The sequence below is a fragment of the Epinephelus moara genome, chromosome 2 (genome assembly GCF_006386435.1).
Source record: "Epinephelus moara isolate mb chromosome 2, YSFRI_EMoa_1.0, whole genome shotgun sequence".
NCBI classification, from domain to species: domain Eukaryota; kingdom Metazoa; phylum Chordata; class Actinopteri; order Perciformes; family Serranidae; genus Epinephelus; species Epinephelus moara.
The window spans coordinates 29,419,052-29,434,711 of record NC_065507.1 but is presented as its reverse complement, the minus strand read 5'-3'; the positions used below and the strand labels follow the sequence as shown (position 1 = coordinate 29,434,711).

The 15,660-nt window shown below is 38.8% G+C and overlaps 2 protein-coding genes across 2 annotated transcripts in view; one reads left to right on the top strand and one right to left on the bottom strand.

The window, feature by feature from the left end:
* LOC126406955 (olfactory receptor 4D1-like) overlaps positions 1-10,971 on the top strand; it is a 16,627-nt gene extending 5,656 nt beyond the window's left edge. Inside the window, exon 2 of the mRNA XM_050071567.1 lies at positions 10,931-10,971. Coding sequence (XP_049927524.1) covers positions 10,931-10,971 — 41 coding nt within the window. The remainder of the gene's footprint in view (positions 1-10,930) is intronic.
* A 2,459-nt stretch (positions 10,972-13,430) lies between these two features.
* LOC126405675 (olfactory receptor 52B2-like) lies at positions 13,431-14,591 on the bottom strand. Its single transcript, XM_050069535.1, has one exon. The coding sequence runs from the start codon at positions 14,587-14,589 to the stop codon at positions 13,654-13,656; it is 936 nt and encodes a 311-aa protein (XP_049925492.1). The 5' UTR covers positions 14,590-14,591; the 3' UTR covers positions 13,431-13,653.
* Between the last annotated feature and the right edge of the window lie 1,069 nt (positions 14,592-15,660).

Below are 15,660 nucleotides of genomic sequence, written 5' to 3'. Positions count from 1 at the left end.
TGGTATTTATTCAGTTTTGGGAAATCACGATGTCTAGAAAGCATCAGTGGCTGCAGCTGACAGGTACAGCTAACAGCAGCAGCAAAGCTAACATCAGGACGTCATCTGTTAAAAGCCTCCTGTTGTCGGATACGACACGAAACTACTCCAGTTAGCTCAATCATGTTGTAACTAAGACATCCGCTGGAAAAAATTTTTTAAGCGTTTATTTATTTAGCTTACAGCCAGTAAGGGTACACACATGTTGACAGAAGTGAGGTTAGGGATACTCGTCTTTGATTGGCGGTTCTCCATCGTCTTTGATTGGGGTACGGAGGACAATGCCTGCTTAGGAGACCGGAAATGTATACCATTTCATACAGTGGGAGTATATTGTAGGTGGGCTATCTTGTAGTAATCCAGTATCTTTGGTTAAGTGCTGTAAAGTTTAGTTCAAATCAAACTTTATTTATATAGTTGATTCAAAACACACATTAAATATGGCTTAAACGGGCACTGTGTAGGAATTTCTCCCATCTAATGTTGAGATCGTATATTGCATTCAAACGGATAGCGCACACTAGTGCCTCACTGTTTCAAACACTAGCAGCACTAGCAGCGCTGTTAGCTGCGCTGGTCGCTAACAGCTGTGATTTTCCTTCAGCAGCTCTCTCCACCTGGGAAAGGCTACCCTGATGTTGACCCTCGTTTTTTGAAATCACCATCACGTTGCCTTTTTGCCTTTTTTCAAATGCACCGGCACTTGTGACTAGCCTGCTTGCTGCTGCTTTTTGTCACTCTACCTGCAGGCGTAAACCGGAAACTGACAAGTGAAACCGCGATAGACGATTCCGTATTTCACAAGTATGTCCCTGTACGTTCCTGTATTTTCAAGATGGCGCAGGTACATGATGAGACACCGATCGCAATGTATATGTAAATGAGAATTTCGGAGCTTACGGACGTACTTAGATACGCTGATGGAGGTAAATACACATGTGCTAGGACACAGTTTTGACTGCAAAATTTGTTTGTCTCAAAGAACAACTGAAATTGTTACACATAGTGCCTTTAATAGAGACAGTTTCAAACACAAGTACGCAAATCAGCTTCACTATAAATAGCAGAACTGACAGACAAACACTTGTCTTTATCTGGACACATGCTAACGTTATTAGCACAAGCCTGTGGCATTTTACATTGTATAAATTAGCTTAGCGTTTAACGATCTTTTCCTCTTCTCATATAAAACCAGGGACAACAGCAACATTTAAAAAAGGTAACGGCACATAATTTGGCTCCATTACAACTTACAAGGTTCACTGACGAAACAACTGTCTTATACTAAATACGTTTTCCAAACAAATACAACATGCTAACGTTATTAGCGCCAGCCTTTGGCACTTTACATTGTATACATTAGCCTAGCGATGAGCTGAGATTTCCGGGAACTGCCCATTGGTTCGACTGCCCATTGGTTCGACATCCCATTGTTCCGACCATATTAAACTTATTGTTCCGAAGTCCGTTCCGAAATCATCATGATGCCCTGTGGTTAAGGTCTGGTTAGGTTTAGGCACAAAAAACACTTGGTTAGGGTCAGGAAAAGATCATGGTGTGGGTTAAAATGAAAAAGAAAGTGACAAACACATAAGCCGCGAGCCTGCTCCGCCTCAAGCCGGTCGCGGCGCACCATTCGCCCGCCGCGAGCCATTCAGCACCACGGACAGTCGGACTAATGGGATGTCGAACCAATGGGCTGTCGAACCAATGACATGGACCCAGATTTCCTCTGCTCATATGAAGCCAGGATAAATCACGAAGTATAAATTCCTAAAGGATAAATCACACACAAGACATAAAATGCTATTTTAGTGGAGGCTTTACTGTCTTCACAATTTATTGACAGGAATATAGACAGGACGTCTGCGTCATGGCAACGCTGAGCGTGAGGGTGGGCGAGTTCAACTTTCTGCAGCAACCATTTTCACAGGTAACTTAGCCTGTCCCCCCGCCGCAGGAAATAATGGATTAATCCTGGAAAGCAGTTGATGTAGCACTTTTCTCCTTATGAAAGTAACATGGCGATTATTCGACCAATGAGAATTTGGTCGGACGAGAGCATAGCGACCAAATAATCGACTAGTTGACCAGGAGACTACAGCCCTAAATATTTCCAACAAACAACACAACCTGTGGTCAAACCAGTCTATTATTTGAATGTCTCATTGCACAATGGGCAAAAAAAAATAAAAAAATAAATACAAAATACAGCTATCAATATGAATCGGGGGGCAAAAAATCTGAGAAAGTTTCTGTTCAATTTATTCATGTGTGCAGGTCTCATTACTTTACATTTGATATGTAAGACCTAAAGTAAGCACCTAGACTAGACAAATTTGAACATTTATTATGATACAGCTTTTGTACCGTTTCCTTTCTTCACCACAGAACCAATTAAGAATGTCAACCAAGCTCAGAATGACTAAAAAACATTTAATTTAATTCAGATTTTTCCTTGTCACTCTGTGACAGGCTGGTCTGCAATAAAGGATTTGAGCTAGTCTCGTTTCCATACTTTTTTGAATACAGAAATGCTGGATACTTGGGCCCCTGTGCTATAGCTCTACCCTCTCCTTATGTACATTTGGTCTTTTTGATCCATGCTTGCAAATAGCAACACAGATTGATAATGACTGATTGTTGATTGAAGAGTTGTGGAAACGAGTTTCACACAGGTGCATTAAGAATTCAAAACTATGCAAGTATTTTCTATCAGCTGTGAACAGATGTTTTCCTTTTGCTTAACACAGTTAGTCCAGTAGAGTTTTGGGCCTGTCTATAAGATCTGTATAAAATGTATTGGAAAAAAATGTGTGAAACAAATGAAAACATGTTAACACATTTGCAAGAGCAGACCTCTGTTGTGCTAAGAAGGTGACAATGAAGTTTAAGTAGATCCCACAGTCGTTAAGTGTGTCTTGGCACGTGAGAAAAACTATAATATTTATTCCCTTAGCCTTATGTATTTCTATACCCCTGTAAAGCACTTTACATACATGGCCTTGTGTCTGAATGGTGCTATATAAATAAGCTTGCTTTGCCTCGCCTTAATCTTGGAACTGAAGACACTCTCAACTATTTTGGATATTTTTAAGCAGTTTTTGTGCGTGTTCATAAAACTAAAAGATATGTTAGTGGAATAAGCAATAAACAGTAAAAAAAAATATGAATGTGTGTAGATTAGCCTAGGTGACATTAGATTATTATTATTATCCCAGGATGGCCCTGAGGGTGGATGATATTGATGAAATATGGTATATTTATGCTTTTTATAGCAGTATATGTTATGATATTTTTAAAGGTAGGCTTCACTTTGACATCACAATGTTCTGCAAAATTACTTCTCTGGCCATTACTTAACATCATATCTCAGGAACAGAAGGGGAGACATTTGGTCAGATAGTAAACTGGTGACACTAATCATGGAAGTCCACCCTGAAACTGTGCTGATTGTATAGATTGTCTGTGCTTTCTGAGGGAACGTGTGTGTGAAGCATCCGTGTTTTCACAGACATGGATGTAAACTGTCTGCAACTTGACAGATTTGCAGAGGCATACAACTGCAGAGCGGCAGTTTTAGTTATTTTAATATAAGTAATGGCTGTTTTGGCTAATGAATGTGTCTGACAAATAAAAATACTCAGAATATGGTGAAAGTCCTCTCAGTTTGATGTTGTCATAAAACACTGAAATTGCCTACAGAGGCCTACTACAGCTAGATATATTGAAGCACTGAGTTTGTTTGATATCTAAAACTCTTCTTCCTCTGAATTGGACTTGTGATTGCATATTTTACTAAACAACTTTAGGGATGAATTGTGTCATGTGTCACACAGTTAGGATATTCTAGTTAAATGTGCTATGAATCCATCTGTGCTTGTGTGTCAAACTTTGAGAAAGCTTTCATTAAAGAGAGATGATCACTACTTTAGCCTTACTGAATGAGAGAGCTATTGGTTGATTTTGGGCCGATGACCAAATGTAATTAGTTACTCTTTGTAAAATCTACTTTATAAAATGCAACTTAGAGGCAAACAACTCTTTAACTTTGACAAGATAACTTGTCTGTCACTATTGCTGTGCGACAACAGTAGCTGTTTACTGCACTGTGTAACCAAATCCTTCGAGTGCCATTAAGTACAGAGGATACATCACTCCGGAGGGCTGAGAGTGACACATCTTTCCTATCAACGCCTCGTAAACAAATCATTAGCCTAATGAGCAAAGTTAAAGACAGTAACAGTTACCAAGCATCAGTAACAATAACACAATGTTAGTAACAAAGTTCAGTGGGAGAACAAATCCTCTGATGGTGATGACATGCTCACAGCCAACTAACCAGACGCTGGTAAACATTATTAGAAGCAAACTTGGATTGGTCTCCTGAGGTTCATGAATTACAACACAAGTAAACAGCTTTTTAGTATTAGATTAATAAAGAACTGTCTTGTATCAGCATTTACATTGTATAATTATTATTATACATTGTGTTTGTATCATTATTCACAATGTATAAGAAGACAAAACAGCAAGGGCATTTTTAACAATGCAAAGACATGACAACAAAGTGCAATGTTAGAATGTAACTATAGTATTGTTAAGAGTATTTGTAAAGTTTTCAAATACATCTGTTTTATTTAACACAGTATAAGCTGCCCTCTGCCCAGTTTCATGCTTTCTGGTGTACCCAGATTTTGCACCTTGGAGCCCTAAAAAGCCACAGACTGCATGAGTGCATTAACCTTTACAGCCTTGTAACAGTGGTGTATTTTAATCTGCAATGAAAATAAATCTACATGATTATCTTGAATTTTATATATATGATTACTTGAATTTCCCCCTGGGGGATCAATAAAGTATATCTTATCTTATCCTATCTTATCTTATCTAATTTGTCAGCACTGATATTTTATTTTTAATTATTTTTTTATCATTTCTCTCTTGACTGTTTTGGCCAAAATGTAAATGGGATTTTACAGATACCTTTTACAGCATCTTTGTTGCCTAATTTACATTGGTTATGGTACATTAAAAACACTGTATAGTAATCAGAATCAGGTTTATTGGCCAAATATATGTACACATACAAGGAATATCACCCCTTTTTTGCATTGCTCTAAATGTACTTACACAAACAGACATAACAGCTTGCTAAAAGCTGGACAAATAAAAGTAGTACAAATACAGGACTGTTACAGCATGCAGGATTTAAATGGACAGTAACAATTGTTGATATGTGCAGTAAAATTGAACTCTATTATAGTCAATAATTGGAGCAGTGAATATTTGGTGTTACAGGGTCAATCACGTGTATGACTGATTTAACTGTTTATCAGAGTGACGGCCTGCTGAAAAGAAATGTTCCTGTTTCTGGTTATTTTGGCAAATAATGTTCCGTAGCACCTCCCACAGGAAAGAAGTTGTAGTGACCATGGAGTGAGGGAAATGCAGTGATGTTGCCTACTCTAACCCTAACCCAAACATCTAACCTCTAACCTCTAACCTGTTTGCTGACTCTGAATGTGTGCAAGTGGCACAGTCCCGTTTTAAGAGCGTTGAGCTTCAGGTTGTTCTCACTGCACCAGCAGGCCAGCTGTTAAACCTCTCGTCTCTGCGCATATGCTAAGTCATCACAGTCCCAAATTAGGCCTGTATTTCTTTTCTGTATTGAAATTGTAATAAGTTATTGCAGCTTCACAATAAAATGTAAGAAAATGTTTTAATAAAATGTGCTGTATGTATATTTTATCAATGTAGTGTACTGTGACTGCAATGTGTCACACCTTGTTCAAATCTGGAACACATCAATTCACATATTGCCAGATTAGATTATTTTCTTCTTTTGCAGAAATAAATATAAATATAGTGCCAATAAAAGCCTTATAGAGACAATGAAATGTTATGAAAGGGTGTAAATGAACTGTGCAGAATATTTGTGATGTCTCTCATAGTCATAAGGGCAAAGTGTGTAATATCACATTTAACCACAGAGTGGAGACAAAGTGTATTTTTGCCTGTGTAGCTCTGAATTATAATCAAAAGCTGATTGGGTGTTTTTTTCTGGTGATATTCTGCAAACTTTGAGGATTTCTTCGACAAACTTTGTAGATTTTCTATATCATATGTAAAATGATCTCTTGACATAAAAAAAAAAACATTCAAAGATTGTGAATACTCAACACAGCATCACCAAATTCAGCATGATGATACAGTTATCTTCAGCACTGAAACATAAAGCCCCAGGTTGAACTACCTGTAACTGACTTTCAGTATCTCCCCTCCTTGCAGCAACATGGCCATCACTCTGTTCTCAGGACCCTTCTCACCATGTGTTCTTCTCTGCTCCCATTTCTGCTGATTCCAGCACAGTTCCTTGCCTAAAAACACATTCTATACTAACACAAACATAAGCGCTAGTGAAACAAACACCATAATGGTATCAAACTGCTGGTGGAAGGAAAATTATTTTATTTTTGAAGACAAACTTTTAATGCAGACTAACCCTATTATCTGGCCGCTTACCCTTTTAATAATAATAATAATAATTTTATTTGTACAGCACTTTTCAAAACAAAGTTACACAGTGCTTAACAATAAAAATAAAAACAGATTAACAGATAAAATACATGAGCAATAATACAAACAGTGGTAAAAGTTAAAAATGCCAACAGTTAAGAGAAAGCCAAACGATAAAAGTGAGTCTTCAGAAGAGATTTAAAAGAGGATACTGAGTTTGCCTGCCTGAGATCTCCAGGCAGGGAGTTCCATAGCTGAGGGGCCCGAGCAGCAAAGGCCCGGTTTCCATAGCTGAGGGGCCCGAGCAGCAAAGGCCCGGTCACCTTTAGTGACCATGCAGGTTTTTGGAGCCATTAGAAGGGACCTGCTGGAGGATCTCAAGCAGCGATCAGGCTCGTAGGGGGTTAAAAAATCACAGATATATGCTTAATCTTAAAATCAATTCTAAAACTCACAGGTAACCAGTGAAGGGCTGCAAGGATTGGAGTGATGTGGTCTCTTCTCTTGGTGCCTGTTAAAAACCTGGCAGCAGCGTTTTGTACCAACTGAAGTCTTTGTATGTTTCGCTTACTGATGCCAGAATAAAGAGCGTTACAATAGTCCAGTCTGGAAGTGATGAATGCATGGATAACCTTCTCTAAGTCTGCAGGGGAGAGGAATGATTTGATTTTAGTGAGCTTTCTGATATGAGAGAAGCATGACTGCAGAACTTTGGTCACCTGGGTGTCAAAGGACAGATTAGAGTCGAAAATGACACCCAGGTTACGGGCCTCATTACGAATATTGTCAGAGAGGGCATGTAGACCAGAGGAGAGGTTATTGAAACTGCTAGAGCTGTGGCCGGGGTGATTGATAATGATCATTTCTGATTTGGAGTCATTTAGCTGTAAGAAATTATTTGACATCCAGTGTTTGATCTCAGTAAGACAGGACATAATGTGTAAAACATCGGTGGAACCAGATTTCAGCGGGACATATAATTGGGTATCATCTGCGTAACAGTGAAAATTGATATTATGTTTACGGATGATTTTCCAAAGAGGTAGCATGTAAATGGTGAATAAAATGCCAGTGGAGAATTAGTCCACCCATGTATAAGATCAATAAACATATGTTCATTTTGTCACTGTTTTTGTGGTTGTTGGTGCTTTAGTAGTGGTGGTCACAGTTTAGTTTTGAAGCATCTTAGTAGGCTAAATAAAAATTAATGATGGCGGTCAGAATGTAGATTGAACTGTGGACTTAAACCGCAAAGATAAGATTTTCAGTGGTTCACACACTAGTTAAAGGTCCAGTGTGTAGGATTTAGGGGGATATACTGGCAGAAATGGAATATAACAAATATGTTTTCTATGGTATATAATCACCTGAAAATGTCCTGTTTTTTTATTATGTGAGAATGAGCCATTGTTGCCTATAAATAGGGAGTGGGTTCTCGTCCACCATGTTGCACCGCCATGTTTCTACAGTAGCCACACTGGACAAACCAAACACTGGCTCTAGATAGGGCCATTTGTGTTTCGGCACTGGCCACCATAGTTAGCAGCCCTTCCATGACAAGCACTGTGGGTAAAAAGAGGAATTGCTTTATTCACTGTTTTTATCAGTTTGAATCACTTGATCCGTTTGTCATGAAGAGGGAGAGACCTGCTGAACAATAAACCCTGAAAGCATTCTAACCGGTAGAGGTTTCCGCTGGTTGCAATTTTCAGTCCTTGTATTATATCCTGAGGGCTTTTAACCTCATCTGTATAACAGTTATTACTAAGACAACTACAGAGGATTTACCTTTTATTTTCAGCCTTTAGCCAACATCGCTGTGCAACAGTGTCATCGCGTAGCATAACACTTTTTCTTTCTTTCGAACTACATAAAACAGTAAAGGACAAATGCAACACATTTCCTCCTCTCTTATAATAGATGTTTTGTTTAACACAAACTTACACTTCCAGAGTTTCCAAAATAACTCCATAAACTCTTCATTATTACTACTTCAGTATTACTATCTTCTCTTTTTTTCCTTTAGGTATAATCAGAACAACTCTGAGGTGAGGGTGGACTACCTCAGACTACCTTGGAACAAAAGCCGAAATAGAAGGGTATGTTGCAGTCTCTTTGACCTGAGAATCAGGGGCTGACACCTCAGGTTTAGGTGTTTATGAGCTTTGGAGTGATGTAGGTTGACAAGCAGGCGAATATATGAATGGTGCAGCAGCACAGTCTTCAGACAACACTTGGCTTTGGATCTTTGTAACAGTTGGTTGACATGTCTTCTTTTTTCTTTTGTCTGAGGCAGTTTAAACTGTAGACAATACTGGTCCAGTTTGTGCGATGACAGTGGCAGGAATCCACCTGCGTCCACGACGGTCATTCCTTGGCAACACAGTGTCACCTGGAGTAAAGACTCTGACTGTCGCCTGCCCTCTTTGTTTGATCTGTAAAACTGTGTCTTTCACTGACGTTGACTTCAGAGGGTTAAAGTTGGATCACAGCTCTTTTTGTAACAAAAGGCTGGCAGGTGATGCTTTAGTGGTTGCATGTGGCATGTTGTGGTAGATCAGCAGGAACCTGTGCAAATGCTGATGGAGTGTCCCCTGCCTTTGTGATGCTTTAAAGGTGTGTTTCATGGTTTGAACAAAATATTAAACAAGGCCATCAAAATGTGTCAGAACCTCTGACCCCATCAACATGTCCCTTGCTTTCTAAAAAGACTTTTGACATGTTTCACTCCATTTCCACATCTCATCCTGGCAGAATGAGTCACGGGGCGTAGTTAAGCAATCCCAGGAAAGAACACAACTGGCTGTTCTAGGGTGGTGGTGCATCCACAATGGCTGTGATTTTGGACGGGGCTGTTTGCAAGCCCTCGATATTGATGACATGCCCCAGGTATTTGACGGATGCCTGGCAAAATTCACATATTTCCTTGTGCACCTTAAGTCCATATTCTTTTAACCTTTGAAGAGTAGCATCCAGGTTATGGATGTGTTCTTCATCAATGGCTCTTCATCACTGAGGTGATGCCAAAAGGAAGTTGATGGTATCTGAAGAGACCCTTGTGCATGTTAACAGTGAGCAGTTCCTGTGACTCCTCATGCACATGCATTTGCAGGTAATCTTGGCAGAGATCTATCTTGCTAAACTTTTGTCCCCCACTAAGGCAAGCAAACAAATTCTTAATATGAGGAAGTGGATACTGCTTTACTGATAGCACAGGCTAAAGTGTAACCTTGAAATCCCCACAGTTTCGGACTCTCTGTCCTTCTTTGGCATCTAAACTGACTGTTTCCAGAATCCTGTTCTTGACAAAAGCAGAAAACCTCCTTATGCTTTTCCGAAACAGCCTGCAGGTCTGTGGAACTTTTCATACGTGTTGCTTGCCAGTCCTGTCTTATTTTCTTCAGCCACACACATCCCATGATGGCAGGAAAATTCCCTTTTGCGATGTAGCCAGGTAGTTTTTCAGTTTGGCCATTACACTGATCAGTGATGTCAGTCATCAACTTCATAGGCACTGGCTGTCCTGTGTGTGTTTTCAACAGTGTGTTGGACTGTCGCAGTGTAAGGCACCTCAAGAATTTCCAGTAAGGACTGTTTAAGATGATTAAAGCCCTTGAGCCAGTGCATTTTTACTGCATGTCCCTCCAGCTCAGGCATAGCCAGTAGCCATCTGAGCCCTCATCCACAAATTACGATATGTCCTGAGCAGCATGCAGATGCAAGATTTCCTCTTTTTCTGCAGTAAAAACACAGACCTTGGTCACTTTGCCCATCACTACTGACCTGCTGCACTTGGTTGGTTGTAACCACTGGGCTTCCTTTGATGTAATTTCCACAGCCACACTGATAGTGATTGCTTTCTCCAACATTCAAATCACTCTCAATCAGTAGTTTCTTCTGTGCGGCCTCATTCCTTAAACTGCACACAAGTCTATCTCAACATGTAATTCAGTGTCTCTCTGAATTCACAATGTTCAGCTAATTTCTGTAACAAACTTGTTCTTGCAACAAACATTGAGACAGACTCACCTTTCCTCTTGCTGCATCTGTGAAACCTGAACCTCCACCACCTGCAGTTACCAGAGGTTTTGATGAAAAATGGTGCGTCAGTGTACCCACAGTTTCTTTGTATGTTTTGGTACCTGGCTTCACTGGCTGCAGCAGGTTGTGCAACAGGTTTAATGTTTTTGGGCCCATTACATTCAGAAATGTGGGGAGTACTTTATCAGAGGGTCCAGTGTTGCCAATAACTCCAGCCGTGATTTTCTGGTTTATGACCTCGTAAACTAGTTGTGGAAACACTCTCACATCAGTCTTTACAGTTGAGTTAATTGTCCCTTCTGATTTCTGACTGGATTTCCTACCCCCATAGCTGCTTCACAGAGCCCTCGCAAACAGTGCACCTCCAGCTAGGAGCCAAACTAACACTGCTAGCACAAGTCTGCAACAGTGCCGGCGGAAAACAAACCCTCTGACACAATAAACTTGCAGTTCTCTGCGCTGACAAGTCACTTGGATTCAGACGTCCTTGTCGCCAAGTTGTGTTATATCCTGAGGGCTTTTAGCCCCGTCTGTATAACAACTTTTACTCAGACAGCTTGCATTTACCATTTGATGTCAGCCTTCAGCCAACAGCTCCGTGCAACAGTGGCATCTTGTAGCATAACACATTTTTCCTTTTTTAAACTACAGAAAACAGTAAAGGACAAATACACCACAATCCTTACCACTAGATCCCCCTAAAGCCTGCGCACAGCTCATTTCATGGTTAATTATGTCTAAATATAGAAGGACTCTGGTTTCCAGTCATTCTTGATATACTCACACACAGTGCCAAGATACAAGGTACAGAAGAAACACAGATGTATGCATAGCTAAAACAAGGACCACATCACTAAACAAGGATAAGCTAACATAGATAAACACCTGTTAGACTATGTTATTATGTACCTACTAGTTATTAAGTAATCAGGGTTCTTTAGAGAAGTATTTTGGATGATGTAATCAGTAGCTGGTCTAAACGGATTCTGTCTCCTCCTCATTATGATAGGGATCAATGTACTCAAAAAAAAACAAAAACAAAAAACAGAACTGGCGTGCTCAACTCAAATGTCTTGCAAGTAAAATGGGTACTGACTCAAAAATCACAAAATTGCAAATTAAGTTGTCAGCCCACAAAAATAAGTATAATGGTTCTTTTAATGATGCTTGAGAGAAGAAGCCCTAAGTATTCTTCAGTGTTACACAGAAGAATCAATGTACTATAATGTAAACAGTATTAATTAAGTTTATGTGGTTTTGCTTATATTCAGAGCCATTTATTTTAGAATCACCTTAAGTTTGTTGCTTTCTTTAAGGTTATTAAAGCATGCTTTTTTTTTTCAATGCTTAGTTTTCATTGCTGGTTTCCGTTCACTCCAACTGTAGTGTCTTTGAAGAGATAACTGGCTCCCTGGTAGATTATTTTTTCAGGACTGGCCTTCCCTGTCTACTGAGTTCAAAAGACACAAGAGGGCAGCATATTACACAAAATGCAACAGATCCATGTCATGTTGAACCAATGGAAAAGCAAGTTCAAGTGCCTTCTGTTTGCTTGTTGGTATGGATGAGTTTAGTGTGTACTGGTGGCGCCCTCTGCTGTATTTGCTTTGTGAATACACACAGTCATATGAAGAAATGATTGCATTGTGTTCAGTGCAACTCTGACAACACTTGATTAGAAGGTTAGGACATTCCTAAATGTTTTACAGTTTTTCTCGATTGCTAAGACACGCTTGATGAAACTAAAATCTGCTTGATCTTCATCATCACCGTCTCAGCACAGTAGATCTCTTGCAAATGTGTTTGGCCTAAAATTAAAACTCATAAACTCATTGGTTTCAAACTTTTTCACACCCTTTTTCAAAACAGTTAACAGAGATCGCATCAACAGATCCATTATCCATTATCCATATTTCAACAGGGCATCTCAAAAAAGTGTACAAAGTGCAGAGTGCAGCTGGTTTTGCTGTGATATGCTGTGTTTTCGTCACATATTTTAGCGGTGTGAAGTATTAACAAATGTCACAGGCATATAGCACAAATTAAGGTTGAACAGGCTCGTATTTATTTTGTATTTCATCGTACTGATTTATTGGAAGAATAATTCAAACACAAGTTGTGACCTTGCTGCATGTTTTTAATGTTTTGCAAGTGTAAGAGCATTTTACCAACAAAATGTGTCATAACAGTCAGCAACTTTCAGTTTATGCCTGTGTGTAACTTCTTAATGGACAAATGTGTTCAAGGGAATAAGAACATTCATTATCAAAATCCAGTCACTCAGAGTCTTTAGTTTACCTCCTTTATCCCCCTTTATGTTTCTGACAAACAGCATTATTTTTCTATCTAAGGTGTACTGTATTTGAGTTCTGTCTGTTAAGTCTTAATTCATTAGGTTTCATGTCTTCTGTTTCACTGTGCACACATCAGTTGTCATGTAACCTAAAATTCAGGTTGAAAGAAGCAATCATTTAGCACTCATTTACGTGTTTATTTCAAACTCTATATTTCATGACAACCTTTAGAGAAAATCACAAACAAAGAACAGTAATAACATATTAGCATGGTGACAGCAAACTTGATGAGACACTGGATTCACAGGTTTACCTTTAACATATTATTTCGGATCAGTCAATCAGAGAAATACCTTATTTTCAAAGCAATAGTAGAAAACAGAGCTTTAAAAAAGATTTAAATTAGTACATAACTGGCAAACATTGGACTTATTTGTACAAAAATATTATTAGGAGCAATTGCACAATAAATTACAATTGCTTTTCATACATAGTAGTATAATTATAATCACAATGTGGCAGTAATTATTTACATTGTACAATAACTGTTCAAAAGTTAACTGTTGTTAAAAACAAACTGTACAGTGGTTTTTATGTGCATTATTTAAAAAAAACATTTGTCAGAAACTTTCCATGATCATGAAGCCAAAGTAACGGGGATTTTAAGTGAAAAGAAAGGGGTTTTGTGGCAAAGAACGTATTTTTAAGATAGCAAGGCATATCATATCACAATTGAAATAAGTTTTAGCTTGCTGCATCTTTACGATGGAAAGATTTTATTCCTAAAAAAATACAGTGCTTTTTCTCGAATTTCTTTTGTTTTCAGTCCATAGATGATTGGATTCAATGCTGGGGGGAAAATTAAAGTCGACACCCCCATGAACCTCCTTAAATGTGATGAAACATTCTTTATTCTGTATGAGATGATGGTAAAAAGACCCAAACACTCCAACAGGAGAAAAACAGTCAGATGTGTAGCACACGTCTGCAGAGCTTTGGCTTTTGTGTCTGATCGTTTGGATCTGAAGCAAGCGACAAGGATCTGGAGATATGTGTACAAAATCATCCCATTAGCTATCACTTGTGAAAGAGCAACCAAGAAAAGCCCATAAATGTTATTGATGGTTGTGTCGGCACAGACCAGAGTCAGCAACGATGGATTATCACAGTAGGGGTGTGTCAGCTCAGACAGACAGCGGGGTAAACGCAACAGCAGGAAAAAAAGCACACCTATTGTGACTAAACTACTCACCCATACAGCTGTGATGATTCTCATAACATGAGCATAAGTCATAACTGTGTTGTATTTCAGCGGGCAACATATGGCAATGTATCTATCATATGCCATAGCAGTCAGAATAAACACTGTACCTGATGCATAGATGTGGATGAAGAAAGCTTGGGCAACACAAGCAGAGTATTGCATTGTCCTGCTGTTTGTTAGTATGTCTTTAATGACTTGTGGGAAAAATGCTGTGGAGCCTATAAGGTCATTGATAGGAAGGTTCAGCAGAATTAGATACATCGGCTGATGCAGAGATTTGTTCAGTACAATGGTGAGGATTAGAATAAGGTTGCAAAAAAGTATAATCATGTAGCTCAGAGTTGCAAAAAGAAATGCAGGAAGGGCATTTTCAGAGGAGAGATTAAAGCGATTTAGCACTAACACAGATGATGTGTTGTACAGGTCATTCATTTTTATACTGTATCATTAATAATTTAATTTAAGTATTATAACTATTTCAAGCACAGCATTATTTCACAAAAAGCACAGGGGACTTAATAAGACAGGAAATGCATACAAGACAATGTTGTAAAAAGTGTCATATCTGAGTTACAGTTAGCAAAGTATAAATTCTCACTGCCAAGGACAGAACTTACCAAAGTAATGCCTGAATATGTCCACGCCACTTTGAGTCCACATACATTTCAGTTAAACATGTCACATCATATATCATATACTGTGCATATATAACAAGTTACAGGCTTTTGGATTTACAGCTTGCACTGAAAATCCAAAGAAAACAACAAACAGAAAACAGAACGTTCATTCACTTCCAAGCTAAATACATAGGAAACGTGCTGGATCATCACTACCTTATACTGGCGATACTGACAATGACTACCTAGTAAGATGTTTAGACAGATTAGCCGCTTTATATGATTGATTTATGCTGAACACCAGAAGCTCCCTGGAGTCTTCTGGTTCATCATAAAGTTGATTGTTATGGCAGTGACCTAAGTGCCATTGGCTCACAAGGGGCTTTGTAGGAATAATACATGTATTCATTATCCCATCACCACCTACATTTACATAAACAAATAAAAATGATTGAATTGAGACAGATTTAAAAAAAAAAAAAAAAAAGATTTTATAATGTTAAAAATAATTTAAGTGGATTGCAGAATATATGTTATTTGGTTACTTTGGAGTTGTAGAAATTTTTATCTTCCATCTGCTGGCCCAGGATGGTGGAGGCATTACCTATACAGTTATGGTAGACAACAGCGCTGACCTTGGTTTCCACCCAGCGAGGCCCTTATAGGTGGCCAGACAGCAGGACAAAGAGGCCAGGACAAGGAGTACTGCTAAAGGCAAGGTTTCAAGAATATAAGGGGACATTTCTAAACTGCTCTCTATTTCTGCATTGTAAGAAGTGACAGCTCATAATACTAAAATTACTGTCCCTTTTCAGTCATATGCGTCCCTGGAAATGTTTCCATTGTGTGTTTTTGCATGCATAATAAGAGCTCTTTTTTCTTTTAA

Coding starts and splice junctions, on each gene's coding strand:
- LOC126405675 (XM_050069535.1), bottom strand. CDS start 14,589: ATGAATGACCTGTACAACACATCATCTGTGTTAGTGCTAAATCGCTTT.